Source organism: Bombina bombina, chromosome 5 (assembly GCF_027579735.1).
Source record: "Bombina bombina isolate aBomBom1 chromosome 5, aBomBom1.pri, whole genome shotgun sequence".
Classification (NCBI taxonomy): Eukaryota; Metazoa; Chordata; class Amphibia; order Anura; family Bombinatoridae; genus Bombina; species Bombina bombina.
In genome coordinates, this window is record NC_069503.1 from 526,103,899 (window position 1) to 526,126,198 (window position 22,300).

Consider the following 22,300-nt stretch of genomic DNA (forward strand, 5'->3'; position numbering starts at 1 on the left):
AAACACAAATATATATAAAGACACATTTATAAGTGCATTGGAGCTCTTTGCAGTCAAGTAGATGAAAACATGTAAAAGCATATTTCTGAAATATTCATATTTAATAAAGTGTTATACTGTGTATTTACTATAAATATTTCACATTCCTTTTACATTCTTCACATAGTAGAATATGTTCTATGTATTTTGAAATAGATATTCCTAGATATACCTGTATATATACCTATATATAATCATCTATATATATATATATAGGTATTGATGTATATTGTACCAAAATACCATCATATATATGTAGAAATATGTACTTATGAATAAACATGAAAAAAACATTCTTTTAATTGAAGAACGTTGGAATGTGGAATATTGATATTTTCATGTTGGGTTAGCGCACTTGAGAAAATGTGAGTTTGCACTCGAGTAGGATGTTGGGTTTTTTCCCACTTTTTTGCTCCATTGACTTTTAAGAGGGAATACGTTATTATGCACACTATATTCTAAGTCCGTCATTTTTCCGAGATCGGGTTACCTCGCTTTACTTTCAAATATCTCTCGCTCTACTTTCAAATACCTCTCCACTTGTAATCTGGCCCTATATGTTAACTGGAGCTTGTCTGTTATATGTATATTTATAGTTAATGTTTTACGATTATTGATTGACATAATATCAACATATATCAAAGAAATAAGATACTTAAATCCTTATATTATGATTCACTGTTTTATGGTGCTCTTGTATAATAGAGTAAAACAAATCTTCCTCATTATGAATAAATGCTCGTTTTAATCGTTCACTCTCACTTGAGATAGAAACCAAATAATTAAACAAATAAGGGCTAGATTACAAGTGGAGAACTTATTTATCGTGCGCCCGCAAACAGGCAAATTTGCCTATTTGCGGGCATGTGATAAATAACCAGTCATTACAAGTGGCTGGTAATTGCTACCGCGAGTTTGCTTTACCAATTAGCGCTTATAAGTTTAACCAGAGATCAGATCTCTGGTTAATTTTATAAATGTGCCCCATATGCCCCCAAAATACAGTGTAGAGTATTTTATTAAAAAATTAAAATTATAGCATTTTTGTTTTTTTTTAATAAAACAAAGGCACTAAGCTGTATTTTGGGGGTAAAGTTGGTGGGAGCCTTTACATTGCCGTCTATGGGAACTGTGTGTTCCCTTTAAATATATATGTATATGCTTATATACATATATATTTATGTGTTAATATGTGTATATACACATATTAGCACATAAATATATATGTATATAACCATATACATATATATATTTAATATTGCTGTGCTCCTTACCCTCTTTGCTGTGCTTAGGTTCTGTGCTGTCTCTGACTGCATCAGAACAAGGCTCCCATTGGACCCTATGGAAGTGCGCTCTAGTGCACTGGTATTACTCAGTGGAGCGCAAATATCGCTTTTAAGATATTTAGCGCTCCACTTTTAATCTGGCCCTAAATAAGTAAAATTAAAAAATAATAAACATATAAATAAATATGTAGGTTAAATACTGATGTTTGAAATCTAAAATGAAAAATTTTGATATTGGCGATACTAAAGGAAAGATGTTTTATTTACTTGAAGCGGAAAAGCATGAGAGTTTTCCCTAGAAAAACCAAATGGCATCAAACACATCATGAGAGTAATGTACTGCTATTTTTGCAGTTCTATGAAAAATCAATTTGAAGGTTCATGAAGAGTTTAACAACTAAAATAAACTTGCTTCCATTAAATCCTCTGGATAAAGATGTAAAATTCTGGTTTGGAGACCTATCTTGTGAAATCCAGGCAAAGCTATCATTTGAGGCTGATAAAATTCAGATGCAGGCCTAACGTTCTTTATTGTGGGATTCAGGCTAAAAGATCAGAGAAACATACTTATATCCCACAGTTTATCCTAAATCCAAACAGAAGAGCGTTTTTACTTTGGCTGTCTGACACTGAATAATACAGCAACACAGTATTATGAAATGTAGTAATTCCACTTTAATTCCCATATATAGTAAACTAAACAATGATACCAAAACGTTTGACCCAGGTATGACCCTCCTGTATAAAGACTACATCACTGCAGAAACCCCAATGTCCAACTGCTCAATATACAATAACTAATGTGTATATTATTAGACATGCACCAAATGCATTTATCCTGTAATATGGTACTTATTGTAAGAAGTAAAAAAGCCAGCAGTGATGATGGGCTGTGAAACAAAATGGCAAAATCATCATCAGACAGTGACATGAACCCTTATTTAATGTGATTAAACACATTTTAAATGAAAGTCATAAAAAACACATTTAGGGCTAGATTATGAGTGGAGCAATATTGTTGGCGCGTGAGCGATACCGGCTTTTTGCGCTTATCATAAATAGCATGGGTATTACAATTTGAAAGTAAATGTCTTTGCTCAGGCGCATTCGTGATTTATGCTCAGTGGGTTAGTGCGACTTGAAAGCTCGCGTAAGGGTAGGGGAAGAAAAAAGTTGCATTAAATTGCATGAAAAAAAATTCTTAAAAAATTTTAATTTTCCCAAAATATGAAAATGACAGTCTGCAGAAGGAAATACATGAACCTGACTCATGGCAAATATAAGTACAATACATATATTTAGAACTTTATATAAATGCATAAAGTGCCAAACCATAGCTGAGGTGTCTTAAATAATAAAAACATATTTACCAAAAGACACCCATCCACATATAGCAGATAGCCAAACCAGTACTGAAACAGTTATCAGTAGAGGTAATGGTAAATTGAGAGTATATCGTCGATCTGAAAAGGGAGGTAGGAGATGAATCTCTACGACCGATAACAGAGAACCTATGAAATAGACCCCCGTTAGGGAAATCATCATATTCATAAGTGATACTCCCTTCACGTTCCTCTGACATTCGCTGTACTCTGAGAGGAATCGGGCTTCAACAATGCTGAGAAGCGCATGTCAACGTAGAAATCTTAGCACAAACTTACTTCACCACCTCCATAGGAGGCAAAGTTTGTAAAACTGAATTGTGGGTGTGGTGAGGGGTGTATTTATAGGCATTCTGAGGTTTGTGAAACTTTGCCCCTCCTGGTAAGAATGTATATCCCATACGTCACTAGCTCATGGACTCTTGCCAATTACATGAAAGAAACAAATACACTTAAAAGTACAATTACACTCATATTAACGCTATCTGATAAAAATTATTTCAAAAAAAGTTATATGGGCTCAAAGAAATAGGGTATAAGGTGTTTGACCAAAAAAAAAAGGGGGCTGCAAAGGGCGTTAACATACATATACATGTCTAAATATGTGTATATATGTACAGTATATATATATATACACATATGTGTGTGTGTGTGTGTGTGTGTGAGTATAGATGTATGTACATATGTATTTATGTTTTATTGTATGTTTTACAGTACATTTTTAACATTCCAATGTTCTTTACTTACTTCCTATAGATATATACAGTCATAGCCAAAAATATTGGCACTTCTGCATTTCTGTCAGATAATGCACCACTTCACCCAGAAAATTGTTACAATTACAAATGTTTAGGCATTACCATGTTTGTTTATTTTGTTTGTATTGGTATGACACAAAAAAAGCCAAATCTGGCACATTCCACGCAAAACTCCAAAAATGGACAGGGCAAAATTATTGGCACCGTCTCAAAATTGTAAGAAATAATTGCATTCCAAGTTTGTGACGCTCCTGTAATTTGTAATTAAACTCCCTGTATCGATTAACAGGGGCTGACAAAAAAAAAAATCACACCGGCAACCAGTAAAAATGGTGAAAAATTGACTCAACCTTTCTGTTGTGTGTCTCTGTGTGCCACACTGAGCATGGAGAAGAGAAAGAACAGCAAAGAATTTTCTGAGGATTTGAGAACAAAAATTGTGGAAAAGCATGGACAATCTCAAGGTTACAAGTCCATCTCCAGAGATCTTAATGTTCCTGTGCCCAACATTGTCAAGAAGTTTACAGCCGATGGCACTGTAGATAATCTCCCTGGATGTAGACGAAAGAGAAAAATTGCAACAAAGGATTGTTCGAATGGTGGATAAAGAACCTCAATCAACTTCCAGACAAATTCAATCTGACCTTCAGGCACAGGGTACAAATGTGTCAGCTCACACTATATGTCACCATCTGAATGAAAAGGGACGCTATGGTAGGAGACCCAGGAGGACCCTACTGCTGACACAGAAACATAAAATTATTGGAATTTGCCAAAACTTACCTGAGGAACCCAAAATCATTTTGGGAGAATGTGCTCTGGACAGACAAAACAAAATTACAGTTTTTTTGGTAAAGCCCATCATTCTACTGTTTTCAGAAAAAGAAATGAGGCTTTTAAAGAAAAGAATACAGTCCCTACAGTCAAACATGGTGGAGGTTCACTGATGTTTTTGGGTTGCTTTGCTGCTTCAGGCACTGGATGTATTGACTGCATGGCTTTATGAAATCTGAAGACTACCAAATAATTATGTGGTGCACTGTAGGGCCCAGTGTCAGAAAGTTGGGTCTCCGTCAGAGGTCATGGTTCTTACAGCAGGACAAAGCACACGTCAAAAAGCACCCAGAAATGGTTTAAGTCAAAGCGTTGGAGAGTACTGAATTGGCCAGTAATGAGTCCAGATCTGTGGATAGATCTCAAAACAACATTTGGGAAAAGGAAGCCTTCCAATCTGAGAGACCTGGAGCAGTTGGCCAAAGAAAAGTGGTCCAAAATTCCAGAAGAGAGATTTAAGAAACTCATTGATGGTTACAGCAAGCAATTGATTTCAGTTATTTTTTTCCAAGGGGTATGCAAATATTAAATTGAGGTAGCCAATAATTTTGTCCAGTCCATTTTCTGAGTTTTGCATGGAATGTGTCTGATTTGGCTTTTTTTCTCTCCACTTTTTTGTGTCATACTAGTACAAACAAAATAAATAAACATAAGAATGCCTAAACATTTGTAATTGCAACAATTTTCTGGGTGAAGTGGTGCATTATCTGACAGAAATGCAGGGGTGCAAACGTTTTTTGCCATGACTGTAGGTATAGATATCCATTTTACATTGACATTATTAGATATACTGTATGTAGAAATATATATTTACTAATAAAAATTTAAACAATTTCTATGTGAAGAGCATAGGAATGTAAAATATACATAACGTGCATTGTGGTTCACGATTTAGGTCTAAAGCAATGTCGGGTTAGAGCACATAAAGAATTGCTAACTTCAATGCATGTTATTTAAATTTTAAAAAATAATAATTATTAATTAAAAAATTAATTAAAAACATTAAACATACAGGTATATTGATTAAGACTCATGCATGCCTACCTCACAATGCTCTCAAGAAAAGGAAGTCAATTGGGAAGTTTGTTTTTAACTATTTGAATCTTTAATGTTTCATTCGGACTTCCATATCCCTTAAAATCAAACATCTGTTTTTAATGCTAAAACTTGAATAAATATATAAAATTTTTCCATGTTAATGAAAAATGAAAAAGCTCAAATTTATTACTGTTAAAATAAGATATATTCTATGGATTATTTAGATTTTTTACAGTATGTATAATCATTTTAAATAATAATTATTTTTAAATATTTAATATTTAATTAACGCGCATTGAAGTTAGCAGTTTATTATTATATGAATGTTCTATAGTATCTATGAAATCATTCCTCAGAAAGAAGGTACACTATGTTACTGGCCTAAAATACACCTATGCCTCTGCCAATATCTAAAAGGTTTTAATTCAGGAACCAAGACACCATATAATTAATTGGCCTTAAAAGATGATAAGGGGGAAATAAATACAAGTAGTAATTATTGCCCATTTTGTGTTACTACAAAACAATTTTATTTTCTGTTTTCCCATTCACATTCCATGAATGAATAAATACGTTAAAAGTGCAATGCAAAAACAAGAGCAAACTGAGCCAAACCACATGGAAAAGAGAGGAACAGATCAAAAATATGTGCATATGTTAAGAAAATAAAGAAGGTGGGGTTCCCTTTAGGGGACAATGAGGAAGACAGGCTGTAAAGACCACTGTAAAGCACATTCCAAAGGATTATAGCTACTCAAGAGTTTGAACTTCAAACCGGTGAGATTATTCAGTAGTTTCAGTGCTCCAACATACTAGTATGATATTATCAGTACTTTCAGTTACTCAGTTTCATATTTAACAAATATTAAGACAATGTGGTAGTTAGAAAAAAAAATTCTAAAGCGGTAGAGTGTTTTTTTCTCTGATAGATTTTTAGGCCTTCAAATTATATTATAAATCATATTTTCATAACTGTATTCATATTAAAGGGACAGCAAACATAAAAAATAATGTATCCCAGCGACCCCTTAAACAACAAAAGAGACTGAGAGATTTACTTACCTTCTGTTCCTCCCCAGTCTCTTTTTGTTTTTCTTCTCAAATGTGCGTCGCAGCCACACTGTCTAAGCACAACAGCCCGATCGCGCCATCTAACTGTAGTGCGCTACATTTAGTTTTGTGCCGCGATCGGGCTTGCTGTGATTACACAGCGCACCCGTGAGGCACTTTTGAGAAGAAAAAAAACCCAGAAGAGGCTGGCGAGGAATCAAAGGTAAGTATACCTTGGGGGGGGTGTAAATCTCTAAATCGCTTTTGTTTTTTAAGATGTCGCTAGGATAATAACAGTGCAGAATAACGTAACATTATTTTTTATGTTAACTGTTAAAATGTATTGCTTTCAAAAGGATATATATATATAGAGATAAACACACATATACAGGGAGTGCAGAATTATTAGGCAAGTTGTATTTTTGAGGATTAATTTTATTATTGAACAACAACCATGTTCTCAATGAACCCAAAAAACTCATTAATATCAAAGCTGAATATTTTTGGAAGTAGTTTTTAGTTTGTTTTTAGTTTTAGCTATTTTAGGGGGATATCTGTGTGTGCAGGTGACTATTACTGTGCATAATTAATAGGCAACTTAACAAAAAACAAATATATACCCATTTCAATTATTTATTTTTACCAGTGAAACCAATATAACATCTCAACATTCACAAATATACATTTCTGACATTCAAAAACAAATCAGTGACCAATATAGCCACCTTTCTTTGCAAGGACAGTCAAAAGCCTGCCATCCATGGATTCTGTCAGTGTTTTGATCTGTTCACCATCAACATTGCGTGCAGCAGCAACCACAGCCTCCCAGACACTGTTCAGAGAGGTGTACTGTTTTCCCTCCTTGTAAATCTCACATTTGATGATGGACCACAGGTTCTCAATGGGGTTCAGATCAGGTGAACAAGCAGGCCATGTCATTAGATTTTCTTCTTTTATACCCTTTCTTGCCAGCCACGCTGTGGAGTACTTGGACGCGTGTGATGGAGCATTGTCCTGCATTAAAATCATGTTTTTCTTGAAGGATGCAGACTTCTTCCTGTACCACTGCTTGAAGAAGGTGTCTTCCAGAAACTGGCAGTAGGACTGGGAGTTGAGCTTGACTCCATCCTCAACCCGAAAAGGCCCCACAAGCTCATCTTTGATGATACCAGCCCAAACCAGTACTCCACCTCCAACTTGCTGGCGTCTGAGTCGGACTGGAGCTCTCTGCCCTTTACCAATCCAGCCACGGGCCCATCCATCTAGCCCATTAAGACTCACTCTCATTTCATCAGTCCATAAAACCTTAGAAAAATCAGTCTTGAGATATTTCTTGGCCCAGTCTTGACGTTTCAGCTTGTGTGTCTTGTTCAGTGGTGGTCGTCTTTCAGCCTTTCTTACCTTGGCCATGTCTCTGAGTATTGCACACCTTGTGCTTTTGGGCACTCCAGTGATGTTGCAGCTCTGAAATATGGCCAAACTGGTGGCAAGTGGCATCTTGGCAGCTGCACGCTTGACTTTTCTCAGTTCATGGGCAGTTATTTTGCGTCTTGGATTTTCCACACGCTTCTTGCAACCCTGTTGACTATTTTGAATGAAACGCTTGATTGTTCGATGATCACGCTTCAGAAGCTTTGCAATTTTAAGAGTGCTGCATCCCTCTGCAAGATATCTCACTATTTTTGACTTTTCTGAGCCTGTCAAGTCCTTCTTTTGACCCATTTTGCCAAAGGAAAGGAAGTTGCCTAATAATTATGCACACCTGATATAGGGTGTTGATGTCATTAGACCACACCCCTTCTCATTACAGAGATGCACATCACCTAATATGCTTAATTGGTAGTAGGCTTTCGAGCCTATACAGCTTGGAGTAAGACAACATGCATAAAGAGGATGATGTGGTCAAAATACTCATTTGCCTAATAATTCTGCACTCCCTGTATACTGTGTATATATATATATATATATATATATATATATATATATATATATATATAAACACGTTTTATATATATATATATATATATATTTATATCAAATTGTACTTAATATTGTAAATCTTATTTTTGTCACTGTATTCACATCAATAATAGAAAGACATGCATTATATATATATATATATATATATATATATATATATATATATATATATATATATATATATATATAATGATTTTCTATTCGGCATAGGAGAAACATTTTTTAAAATATTTTACTACAACCTCTTTTAGATTAGCTATTTACTTATTCATGCTATGTGTTATTATAACATTTATTTATTTATTATAGTCTAACTTTAAAACAAGGATGGGGATATGAGAGGAATCTCAAAAGACCAACTGGAATTCAAAATGGCATAAAAATCAAAAAGATGATTAGACCTATTTTCTTAAAAAATGTCAGTTTTTTGTTTTACTTTTATACAAAGCAATGTTATTTTTATTTCAACAATATAAAAAGAAATTCCTGAGGAGGAAAAAACTTAAGAGGATGCGCTTGGAACACAGGTTATCAAAGTGGGACCTACCACTTTATGATTGGGTTTGTACCCGTATGCATAAAAAAAAAAAAAAAAAAAAAAAAAAAAAAAAAATATTTTTATATAAACAGCACAGTGTTTGGTATGTGTAAAATTTTTTTTATAATTTATAATAATGACGAAAATAAATTGTGTGTAAAACAAGTGCTCAGGACAATTTGTGTATAATATTAGTGATACATTGAAATAATCAGATATCACAGATAAACAATGATATTTGTGGCGATTAGTAAAATATATAAAAAAAGTACTTATCAATGTCCCAAAAATTGCTGTGATGTAAAAAATAAGTGTCCAATCCTAATATGTGAACAGTGATGTGTTCAGGTGTTTGGCGTGCTCCTCTTGTGTCCCGCGGTGCGATGGGTCAGGGTGTCTAGAATGGAAGATAAACAAGGGGCGCCAACATAGTGTGAATCGTTCAAACAACAAATATAAAAGTGATGTGCAAAAAACTACTCACAAGGAAAGTGGCACCTTAAATGAATAAGGTGCGATAAAGCAGGCTGACATTCAAATTCCAGCAGTCAGTACGCTGGAGGTCTCACCCAGAGGACCTGTGGAATCCAGATAGGCGTCTAGAAAGTAGCACCCACGTTTTTTAGGGCCAATGGCCGGACCAGGTGAGCTGCAAGCTGATAGGTGTTCTCCTGCTGCACTCACGCCACCGAGACTTTTCTCCAAAAACGACAGTGTCAGTGTATGAAAGGTTCCGTGGTAAAAGTCCTGTTTCAAAAACAAGTGGATCGTGGAAAGAAGCAAAAATACCGGGTCGTGGTATAAAACAAACAGTATTTATTTTTATTGCAAAATAAATACTGTTTGTTTTATACCACGACCCGGTATTTTTGCTTCTTTCCACGATCCACTTGTTTTTGAAACAGGACTTTTACCACGGAACCTTTCATACACTGACACTGTCGTTTTTGGAGAAAAGTCTCGGTGGCGTGAGTGCAGCAGGAGAACACCTATCAGCTTGCAGCTCACCTGGTCCGGCCATTGGCCCTAAAAAACGTGGGTGCTACTTTCTAGACGCCTATCTGGATTCCACAGGTCCTCTGGGTGAGACCTCCAGCGTACTGACTGCTGGAATTTGAATGTCAGCCTGCTTTATCGCACCTTATTCATTTAAGGTGCCACTTTCCTTGTGAGTAGTTTTTTGCACATCACTTTTATATTTGTTGTTTGAACGATTCACACTATGTTGGCGCCCCTTGTTTATCTTCCATTTTATTTCAACAGTAGTTCACATCTAAGCATTTACAAACCAATAACACTTACACTAAGACATCTAATTCAGTTAAGAAGGAAATAAAAACTTCCTTCTCTGAAAAAGAGCTGTTTTGTGTTTTCGCTCAGCATACCTGTGCCAAGCATATAGAAGACTTGGCCAAACACACATCTAGTGAGAATGTATAATAATGTTGACCTTTTCTTAGAAAAACATATTTATGTTTCTTATTTCTGAGGGGGTGGTAAGTCGATGGGAACTATTATAACAATTCAGTTGGTAGATGTATTGCCAAATGGAAAGACAATACAGCAATGCATTGCTTATGGTAGCAACATTTAAATGGCACTCAGTTACAAAGCTGCAGAACAGTTAGTTAAAGGGCTATTCCAGCCAAAATTGGAATCCACATGGATGCATTTCAGTTTTGAATAGAAGCAGTTTTGTAATATACATGTATTCGCAAAAATGCTTCTAAAAAACTATAGCTGTTTCAAATGTGTATTTAAGTATGCACCGTGCACCAGCATTTTAAACACAACACTTGCTCAGAGAGACTAAGGCGCTTCTACCATCTGGTAATGACTCAATTTGCTATTTGCTGACATGATACAAGCCCCACTGGAGCTCTGAGCAGCTGTAGTATTTAAAAATGCTGGTGCACTTAGATTATCTAGCTATGCATCACATGCACGTGCAGAGAAAAATGTTAACACTAAAACAGTCATAACTTTTGCTAGAAGCATGTTTGCCAATACATTTATATTGCAAATATGTTTCTGTTCAAAGATGTAATTCATTTATGTGCATTAAAATTTTGACCGGAATGTCCCTTTAATATATAGGTAGGGGCGTATTATGGCCTAGGCCAACAAGGCCGGTGCCTAGGGCAGCAGATTTGAGAGGGGCAGCAGATCTGCCCTATACTCTCTATAAAAGCCAGCACACAGTACAGTGAGCGATAAAGTGCAGGCTTTTACAGAGAAGACAAGGCACGTGCGTTAATTAAGGTCGCTCTTCACAGGCAGTGGTCCTTAAAACTGTTGCTTCATTTAGAGCCACCGGAATTTTTGCAATGGAAGTGTTCTTAGTGAGAAACTTGCCCGGTAATATGCTTACAAGGTGAGGCTGGAGGAGAAGACCTTGTGCCGATATGCTGCCTCCCCTTGTCAGCTGTGTTGGGTCTGCGAGCACAGTGCTTATTGCAGGTCTTAGTAACTAACAGACTGGATGCGTCTGTGCACTGCTTAGATCAGCTTGTGATGTCTAATCATAAACTCTCAGCGCTAATGTATGTTAGCTACTAATATCTAGCTTTCTCTGCATTCATGTGATGTCTAATCATAAACTCTCATCGCTAATGTATGTTAGCTACTAATAGCTTGCTTTCTCTGCATTAATGAACACTCAGAGAAAATAGTAAACGGACACTTAAAAAGTCTCATTACTTGAATGATGGTAATTACTGTATGTTGTTGCATGTGAAGGGCAGTGATTGTCTCAAAGTGTATTCTTCTTTCCATCCCTTACTCTCTCCCTTCTTTACCTTTCTCCCTTCCTTCCTCCCTCAACTCACTCCCTCCCTTCTTCAACTCCCTCCCTTCTTTCATTCCATTCCTCCCTTCTTTCTCTCAACTCCCTCCCTTGCTCCTTTCTTTCACTCTTTTCTTTCCCTCCCTTCTTTCCCCACCCTTTTTTCTCCTCACCCTCCCCACTTCTCTCTCACTCTCTCTCTTTTCTCTCTCTTTTCACTCTCTCTCTTTTCTCTCTCTTTTCCCTCCCTTTTCTCCCCTCCCCTTCTTTTCTCTCAGGTAGAAAATGGTATAAGGTGCATGCAATTCAACCCACTTGTATGCAAGTGTTTTGCTAGCCCGTGTTCTTTAAAATTGTTATGAAATAAAAAACAACAAACATTTTACACACTGACCCAAAAAAATATTAAGGGGAAAAAAGGCCTTAAACCTTTGGGGGGGGGGGGGGGCAGCAGAATTTTGCTTGCCTAGGGCAGCACAAAACCTAAATACGACACTGTATATAGGCTTGCAGTTGGGAAAGTTTTAAACAGATTTGTTTGAATTATGTAGAAGCCATGTTTCCAGTGGGGAGGGTTGGGAGGAATTTAAATGTCCCTAACATAGGAGTTGATCTTAATCTTGGGTTTTTAGCAGATCATTTATGAGCCTTGTTCGTCATTTTCAGTGTGTTTTTCCAGTGATTACAATCCAATATTTTATCTCCAGAAAACAACAAAGATGTGTTATCTTCGTTATTTATCTCCCAATCTAACATAGTAACATAGTAGATGATGTTGTCAGAAGACAGAAGTCCATCAAGTTCAACCTATATAGATCCTACTTGAATTACAAGAAGGAAAATGCCAATTGAACTTACATTAATACAATTAGAGGCCGACCAATTTAACAAAATCACATCCCTGAATTATGTTTTCTTGCCAAAAATGTATCTAATGTACTAGTATTTCCTTAGGAAAGATGTTCCAAAATTCAATTTGACTAACCTCTCCTCATAGTCTAAATCCTCCATTCCCCTTATTAGTTTGTGGCCCTTCTCTGAACTTTTTCATATTCTCCAATGTCCTTTTTTTATTAAATTGGTCTCCAGAACTGCACTCCATACACATGGTGATGTCTTACCAAGGATTTATATTGAGAAATAATTCTGCTTTCCTCTCATGCATCAATGTCTCTTTTAATACATGCTGGTACTGTATCTTATTATGCTTAGAAGTCGCTGCCGTGCATTGCACATTTATTCTTACCTGTTACTCCTAAATCTATGTCTAGTCCCATTAAAATAATAAGTATCCAGCATATTTTACTTCCAAAATGTTAAATCTTACATTTACTTGTAATAAACCCTGTCTGCGATTTACCAACCCCTATTTCCACTTTTTGTAAATCCCCTTGTACTTCCTACACTGACCTAATCACTTAAAGGGACATGAAACCCAAAATGTTTCTTTCATGATCCAGATAGAGAATACAAATTTAAACAACTTTCTAATTTACTTCTATTATCTAATTTGTTTCATACTCTTGGTATTATTTGCTGAAGTAACAGCCATGCACTACTGGTTTCTAACTGAAGACATGGGTGAGCCAATGACAATCGGTATATATATTCAGCCACCAATCAGCAGTTAGAACCTAGGTTCTTTGCTGCTCCTGAGTAGGGATGGGCGAATGTGTAAATTTCCAAATTCGAATGTTAGAACGAATGTTATTGCCGAAATTCGAATTATAAATCCAAATGTTGATAAGAACGAATTTTCTTAAAAATTCTATAATCGAATGCTATTTACAGTTTTCGAATGTCACTTTCGAATTCGAATGTTTATAATTATATTGAATGTCCACATTCGAAATTTCGAATTTAACATTCTATTTAAAAAATACAATTCAGAAGTTCAATAGTTCATGTGCTAGGGAGGGAATCTAGTAAATTGATACATAATAGATACAAATATATAATTTCGAATGTTTCTATATAGAATATTGCATAATTCGAATATTACATTTAAAGAAAGCATTAGAAATACTATTACAAACATATAAATTCAAATTTTTCGAAATTGAATATTGAATAATTTGAATATTACATTTAAATAAAGCATTAGAGATACTATTACAAATATAAATTCAAATTTTTCGAAACATATATTTTCGAATGTAATCGTAAAATTCGAAACCGAATATTCGAAAATCGAATGTTAGAATGTTATGTAAACATTCGAAATTCGATTCGAACGAACGTGCTAAAATTAGTTTCATTTTTCGAATGTTGCGAAACATTCGCCCATCCCTACTCCTAAGCTTGCCTGGAAAAACATTTCAACAAAGGATAACAAGAGAAAGGAAGCAAGTTAAATAATAGAGGTAAATTGGAAAGTTATTTAAAATTGTATTCTCTATCTGAATCATGAAAGAAAAATTTGGGGTTTTATGTACCTTTAACACAACTCTGTATCATCTGCAAAAATAAAGATGTTGCTATTTAATACTTCTTTCAAGTGATTAATACAAATATTAAAAACAACAGTACTGATCCTTGGGCGACTTAACTAATACCTTTTATCCAATGTGAGTATGATCAGTTTACTACTTATTGCTCCCTTTCTTTTATATGTTAGCTAATATTTTTTGTTATACCCAGGATTGAGGACAAACAAAATGGCGATTTCAGCAATTACATCTAATAGGTGACATGTGTGCAATTAACTTGAGACATAGAGACATGTGTTTGTCTCTTTAAAAGGATTTAAATGGGGGCAGTATAGATGGCATGTGCGTTTGCTGGGCTATGGATTTCACTAACATTTAGTAGCATAAAAGTGTTTATTATTTTTTAACTTTAATTGATTGAGCAGGTAGTGTTTGTATCTGATTGGTTATCTAGCTTCCTAACGTATATAGCACTGCATTAGTTAATGTTAATGTGTTTTGCACATGTGCAAAGGCAATCTTACCTTCACTAATTTTTTGCAGTACTCACTAATATTTTAAAATGGCCTTGTTAATGTTTTGTTAAAAGGCCATGATACCCAATTGTTGAAGCATATCTGTTAAAAGCTGACTAGAAAATATCACCTGAACATCTCTATGTAAAAAAAGAAAAATATTTTACCTCAAAATTTTCTCAGTAGCCACATCCCATTTTACAGGGACTTAAAGCAACCAATCAGGATGTTAGTTTCAGGACTTGCAAGTAGGGTTGCCACCTGCCCCGGTTTCACCGGGACAGTCCTGGTCTGGTACTGTATGTCCCGTGTCCCGGAACTACCGTCAAATGCCGGGCTAAGAGCTCCCCTGGGGCTGGCACAGCAGTGAGCGCAGATTAAATAAAATAGCTGGCCAGAGGAGCTCATAGCCCGGCGGGAGGAGAGACGGAACCTGCCTGTGCTGCGGCTGGAGTATGTGGAAGGTGCTGCCTGGAGTATGTGGGAGGGTGGGGGGAAGAAGAGGGTCACGTGACTCACATCACTTCCATCACTGTGCTGCGCTTAGCCTGCACTGCACAGATTGTGCTATTAGTAAGGAGACACGACAGTGAGCAGAGGTGCGTGCAGCCGGTGACTGGTCCCGTAACTAACCCCCCTAACGCTAACCTCTCTGGATCTTCCAAATAGATTTTACTATACTGTGTTTGTTAAAATCGTTTCCTAAGAGCCACAGACATAGTTTTCTGTCTCTTAGGAAATGATGCAGCTAAGTCAGGGAGGGTGTTCTCATGTAATGTACTGGCTGTGGCTTATATATATATATATATATATATATTATATACATATATATATATATATATATGTATATAATATATATATAACATATATATATTTAATTATATATAACATATATATATTTAATTATATATAACATATATATATTAAATTATATATAACATATATATATTTAATTATATATATATATATATATATATATATATATATATATATTAAAATTATGGGGGGAGATAGTTTTTTTATCTCCCCCCATAATTTTAATGAATTTTGGTTTAAGCATGAAAATAGCTTTACCAATGCAGCAACCAGAAATCTATCTCCTTCTGATGAGTTCCAAAAAGAACGAAACAGGCTGTCTAGTGAGTGATTTCTGGTTTGCTGCAATAATCCTGTTAAAAGGATCGCTGTGTTAAAACAGTATTTTGAAGCAAAAAAACTGAGAATTTGCATATCTAATTTGCATATCTTACCCAGAATTCTCTTGTGCATTGGTAACATTGTATATTAAGTATTTCTGGGAAAAAGCAAGCAGGGAATCTTGCCTAGCTGTGCTAATTTCATATGCAAATATTTACATTGATTTATATATATATATATATATATATATATATATATAAATTTGATTTCATATTGAATTTGAGGCCGCGAGAAGCCACGCCCCAAACAACGCCCCCTCCACCCCCATTTAGAAAGTGTCCAGGAATCTTCTGGGCAAAAGGTGGCAACCCTTACTTGCAAGGGATCGTGCAAATGGCATGTGCAGCACAGTCATGTTATTTCCCTCCTCAGTTTAAAGGGACAGTCTACACCAGAATCGTTATTGTTTAAAAATATAGATAATCCCTTTATTACCCATTCCCTAGTTTTCCACAACTAACACAGTTATATAAATATACTTTTTACCTCTGTGATTACCTTGTATCTAAGCCTCTGCAAACTACCCCCTTATTTTAGTACTTTTGACAGACATCCATTTTAGCCAATCAGATCTGGCTCACCTGAATATAGACCTGTTATCTATATGACACACATGAACTAATACCCTCTAGTGGTGAAAAACTGTCAAAATGCCCTGAGAGAAGAGGCGGCCTTCAAGGGCTTAGAAATTAGCATATGAACCTCCTAGGTTTAGCTTTCAACTAAGAATACCAAGAGTACAAAGAAAACAGAATTTATGTTTACCTGATAAATTACTTTCTCCAACGGTGTGTCCGGTCCACGGCGTCATCCTTACTTGTGGGATATTCTCCTCCCCAACAGGAAATGGCAAAGAGCCCAGCAAAGCTGGTCACATGATCCCTCCTAGGCTCCGCCTACCCCAGTCATTCGACCGACGTTAAGGAGGAATATTTGCATAGGAGAAACCATATGTTACCGTGGTGACTGTAGTTAAAGAAAATAAATTATCAGACCTGATTAAAAAAACCAGGGCGGGCCGTGGACCGGACACACCGTTGGAGAAAGTAATTTATCAGGTAAACATAAATTCTGTTTTCTCCAACATAGGTGTGTCCGGTCCACGGCGTCATCCTTACTTGTGGGAACCAATACCAAAGCTTTAGGACACGGATGAAGGGAGGGAGCAAATCAGGTCACCTAAATGGAAGGCACCACGGCTTGCAAAACACTAAAAAACTCTAAGCCATCTCCGTGGAGATGTTGCCTGTACAACGGCAAAGAGAATGACTGGGGTAGGCGGAGCCTAGGAGGGATCATGTGACCAGCTTTGCTGGGCTCTTTGCCATTTCCTGTTGGGGAGGAGAATATCCCACAAGTAAGGATGACGCCGTGGACCGGACACACCTATGTTGGAGAAATATTGGTTATAAAAGTAAATTGGAAATGTGTTTAAAATTACATTCTCTATCTGAATCATGAAAGTTTATTTTTGACTTTAATGAAGTTTACTATGAAAACTTACAAGATTTCAGTGAAATCTCATGAGATCACAGTAAAGCAAAGTGAAAAATCAATGTCACCAATAACCTGTAAGGCCAGAATTCAGCTGTACTAGCTAATTCTCAATGATAAAGATAAAAACTTACTAGTTGCACATTCCATTTTAAAAGGTTATGGCAATGTACCTAACTGCTTATGCATTGTATAAGTTCTCTTTTGGGGTAATTTGTATTAGTATTGTTTTGAGGGTAGCGCCGATCCTATTTGGATCAAGTAGGTCTTTTCCTCTATGACACTGTCACAGTGCCAGTATTATTATTTTTTGTATGTGGCATCCTATTTTATAAAAAGCCAGGTATGTTTGTCCGATGTAGTCATGTGCAGTAGAGGCCATAAGGAAGGATCAGTCAATAAAGATCAGACAGCAGAGAGGGGGGTCACGAGGGGGGGGGGGCGCGAGTGGGAGGGGGGCAGGTGGGACCGCTGCATAAAAGAAAAAAAAAAACATTTGAGAGCGGCAGTGCAGGGGAAGGACGGAGGGAGAGGGAATCCAAGTGGAGAGGGATTTTGGCCGTGTACACAGGCTTTAGGACAAGTACATTATATTTACTCACGGTTGTGGTTTCTGCATTTCCATTCTGCAGCTCTATAGTCCGCAGACTTGTATCTACAATCACTGACGCTCTTGTGACAAACTGGATCACAGACGAACTGTCCTGTTGAAGAAGAGTAAAAGAGTGATGTTATAGTTGTAAGCAAAAGGAAGATGTTTTAATGGTTTAAATCAAGGTTTCATGGCAGGGGTAATTTCTCCCCCTCCTTTTACAACTGCAAAATGATAAGCAAGGAACACCAACCATGCTATTGGGCCACCAAGTCTGGGACAACATACAAGAATTACAGTTGGATATCTGAGGTTACAAAACAATTTTTAAGATCTTCTACAATGCATCATGATCTATCATTTTGTATACCAGTAACAAGCTTTATGACATACTAATTGAAAAGGATTTTATTAAATTAGATTTTTGTTTTATCAATGAATGTTAACGGAACATGAAACCCAAACATTTTTCTTTCATGATTTAGGTAGAACATACAATGTTACACAACTTTCCAGTTTACTTCTATGATCAAATTTGCTTCATTCACTTGGTATCTTTTGTTAAAAGAACATCATGCACTACTGGTTTCTACACAAAACATTTTTTTTTTAAAAATAGCAGCGCTCTAATGGCTGGAGTGATGAGCTGTTACTTGTAGTATAGCAATACACTTCAACAAATGTGATCTAAGCTAGTCTATAAACACCATACAATTCTTAAAGGCTTTAACATATACTTAATAGAATTCCATATATTTAAAAACTTTATATAAAAAATAAGCAATACTCAAAGGCTGTACATTGATATGTACAATTGACAATACTCATAAAGGCTATACACGCCAAAACATACTTGTACTCAGGGGAATGTTAAATTACAATTTTATAGACCAAATCATACAGCACTTCACTGTATATAGCGTCTGAGTTTGGTGCAGCTCCTCTCATAGACTGTGATAGCTTCTCAGTTTTTAAAAACTAATGCTGCAAAGGATAGACAAAAAGGGACAAGCGCACCCGTGACTCATGGCATCAATTTATTTCAAAATAAGTCTTCTTAAAATCCTTTTTATAGTTCTCAGCATACAATTCTCATCAACCGGTTCTTTACAGCACAATCGAGTCTCCGTGATTGTAAACGGATTGGGCCTTACTGTGATGGACTTTTGAGCTCAAACTTGCCCTCCTCTGCTTGCTTTTTCTGGAACCTCCTATGCCTTGTTACGTAACCTTCCTGGACGCATTTCGTCTGTGCTCGGACAGACTTTTTCAACAGAATACACAAACTGCTGGGATACCTATCATTTCTACAAATTTTCCTGCTTCTTCCCTAGACCTTTGTCATATCATAATGATATTGTCAATATACCTATAATACCTATAGATTTTCTCATCCTCAAAGTCCCCCATGGTTAATTTAAAATGTAGAACAACTTGCAAATCTACATGTAGTATAACAGCTGACCTGCATATGTGGGATGATCTATATAGGTCGTACGAAAAGGAAAATCCAGTGTAGGGACTACAAACATCTTACAAATATAAAGAATGGGTTTGAAGGCCATAGTGTGTCAAATCATTGTAAATTGAAACACAAATGTATCAGTGAGGGACTAAAATGTAAGGTCCTAGAACAGATTGCCAGTGAGGGAAATCGCTTGAAGAAACTAAGAAAGGCAGAGACTAAATGGATTTATTCCCTAGGATGTCGCCGCAGGGATTAAACATTCATATTGACTTACAAGCATTCATGTTGTAAAGGTAGAAGTCTGATCTGTTTGAGCGGCGTAATAACAATATAGTGGAATTAGTAACAATACAGTGGTGTTAATATATACAAAGATATTAAAAAATAGTGTTTTATAATAATAATATAATAAACCTTAGGCAACAGTAAGTGTGTGTATATAGTATCAATTAACAACTGTTTTTAATTAAGTACATTTTTTATAAATGTTTTAACCCAGTAAATCATATCAAATATATGAAACATTTTTATTAATTTGAGGTAATTTTGAAGAGTATGAAATGTTATAATGTTTTAAATCTGGTGAAGTGTATTAAATATAGTAAATGCCCTTATTATTACAAAGTTGATAACATGAAATGCTATAATCAAGTTGTAACTATGTACACAATGAATACGGACTGATAAACCAATAAGATCAGCTTGTGGGTGTTGAGGGTGGAGCCCTCCTGGCAGCCCGGCAATTTTAAAAGAGGATATTCCGGAAACGATAGGTAATCCCAGCAGTTTATGTATCCAGTTGAAAAAATCTGTCCAGGCACAGACGAAACCCGTCCAGAAAGGTTTTGTTACAAGGCATAGGAGGTTCCAGAAAAAGCAAGCCGAGGAGGGCAAGTTTGAGCTCAAAAGTCCATCACAGTAAAGCCCAATCCATTTACAATCATGGAGACTCGATTGTGCTGTAAAGAACCGGTTGCCGAGAATTGTATGCTGAAAACTTTAAGAAGGCTTATTTTAACTTACCTCTAGTAAGTGTAATATTATGTGTGCATAATTCACTTGAAATAAATTGATGCCGTGACTACTGGTTTCTAACTAAACACATGGGAGAGCCAATGACAATGGGTATATATATATATATATATATATATATATATATATATATATATGCAGGCTCCAATCAGCAGCTAGAACCTAGGTTCTTTGCTGCTCCTGAGCTTACCTTTAAACAAAGGATAACAAGAGAAGGAAGCAAATTAAATAATATAAGTAAATTGGAAAGTTGTTTAAAATTGTGTGCTCTATCTAAATCAAGAATGTCTAATTATGATTTTACTGTCCCTTTAATACTAAATAAAAAGTTATATGGCTGAAATACAGGTTTTATTGCTGAGTTACATACTCCTTCGTTGTATGACAACAAAACATTATGTAATCTTCCTGATGTGATTGTGGTTACGGTTATCATCACATGAGGCTCACCCTTCTCCACAACCCTGAATAGAAAAGGAAATCCTAATCTTCCGTTCTGAGATCCTCTTTGCAGCATTCAGCTGCCAGCATATCAGAAAATGAATTAATTTTCTACTAGCATAACAAAAGAGCTTTAAGGACAGTGTACCAAAATATATCAGTGTATATTACAGACTTTATTTTCTGTAACTAACAAAAGAGCTTTAGGTTAAAGATACACCACACCAAAATATATCTTTGTGTATCTTATAGAGAGGTAGAAAACCCTTTATACAAACTGCTTGGGACTGGAAAAGGTTTGGTCCAGAATATTTGGATTTTAGAATATTTGCATCTGTAAATGGGACAGTTTGAAGAGGGGGTGGAACCAAGTGTAAATAACATCATATGTAATTTAGTTAATATTGCATGTCATAATACAGATTATTCATGTAAACTAAAGGTAGTTTACATAATTGTAATACTTTTTTATACATAGTACCCTCAGAAAGATCGTACAGTACTATAATCATTAAGGTAGTATTTATTGTTTTAACTATTATTTGGATTTTAGAACACAAGACACAAACCAAAGTCACAGGCAAAGAAAATTATGACTTACAGGTGGGAAAAATAGCAATTTATGATAAATTTTAACTAAAAAGTCTGGATTTCAGAGTAAATTAGGATTTTGGAATTCTGGATTTGGGGATTTGTACCTGTATTCATTTAAAAGAAGCTGTAATTATATAGGTATGTACAGTTATACAGTATCCCACCAAAGTGAGTACACCCGCATTTTTTATGTCATTTCTTCAACACTGAAGAAATGACATCAATCCCCCCGATCCTATACGATCTGGTTGATTGACACCCTTTGCTAGCGGCCGATTGGCCGTGAATCTGCAGGGGGCGGCATTGCACAAGCAGTTCACCAGAACTGCTTGTGCAATGTAAAATGCAGACATTGTATGCTGTCAGCATTCAGCAATGTCTGTTGGACATGATCCGCTACATTGATAAATTGGCCCCTTTATTTGCTAGAAATATGACCACCCTGTTTTAGATTATCAATATTATATCATTTTCAAACTAATTTTCTGTATTTTGAAATAAATAATATAATAAAGTTTAGATGAGTGATGAGAGTGACGGCAACAAAGATAGTTCTCAGCATTAATTTGAAATAAAAAACTTTATTGAAAAGATATCAAACATCACAGAAAGAGGCTGTAAAGCAAAAAGAGTTGCGCTACCCAATAAGCATCTCATTTATTAACTTAGGCCTGAACCTGCTAGAGTGATCTATAACTTAGGTCATCATAATGGATATATAGGCATCATAATACACAAGATAATAAAGATAAGACCGTAAGCTAGTTAAGGTATCAATAAATTATATTCCAGAAATTTTAATCAGGTATAAGGAAGTATAGCTAAATGTTTGCTGCCTCCAGTTTTGT

General features: G+C 35.8%; 1 protein-coding gene across 1 annotated transcript in view; it reads right to left on the bottom strand.

Annotated features, from left to right (window-relative positions):
• The window catches only part of ITGA9 (integrin subunit alpha 9), an 838,607-nt gene that overhangs the window by 38,142 nt on the left and 778,165 nt on the right, over nucleotides 1-22,300 (bottom strand). The window contains exon 26 of the mRNA XM_053714443.1: nucleotides 17,928-18,029. Within this exon, the coding sequence (XP_053570418.1) occupies nucleotides 17,928-18,029 (102 nt within the window). The remainder of the gene's footprint in view (nucleotides 1-17,927; nucleotides 18,030-22,300) is intronic.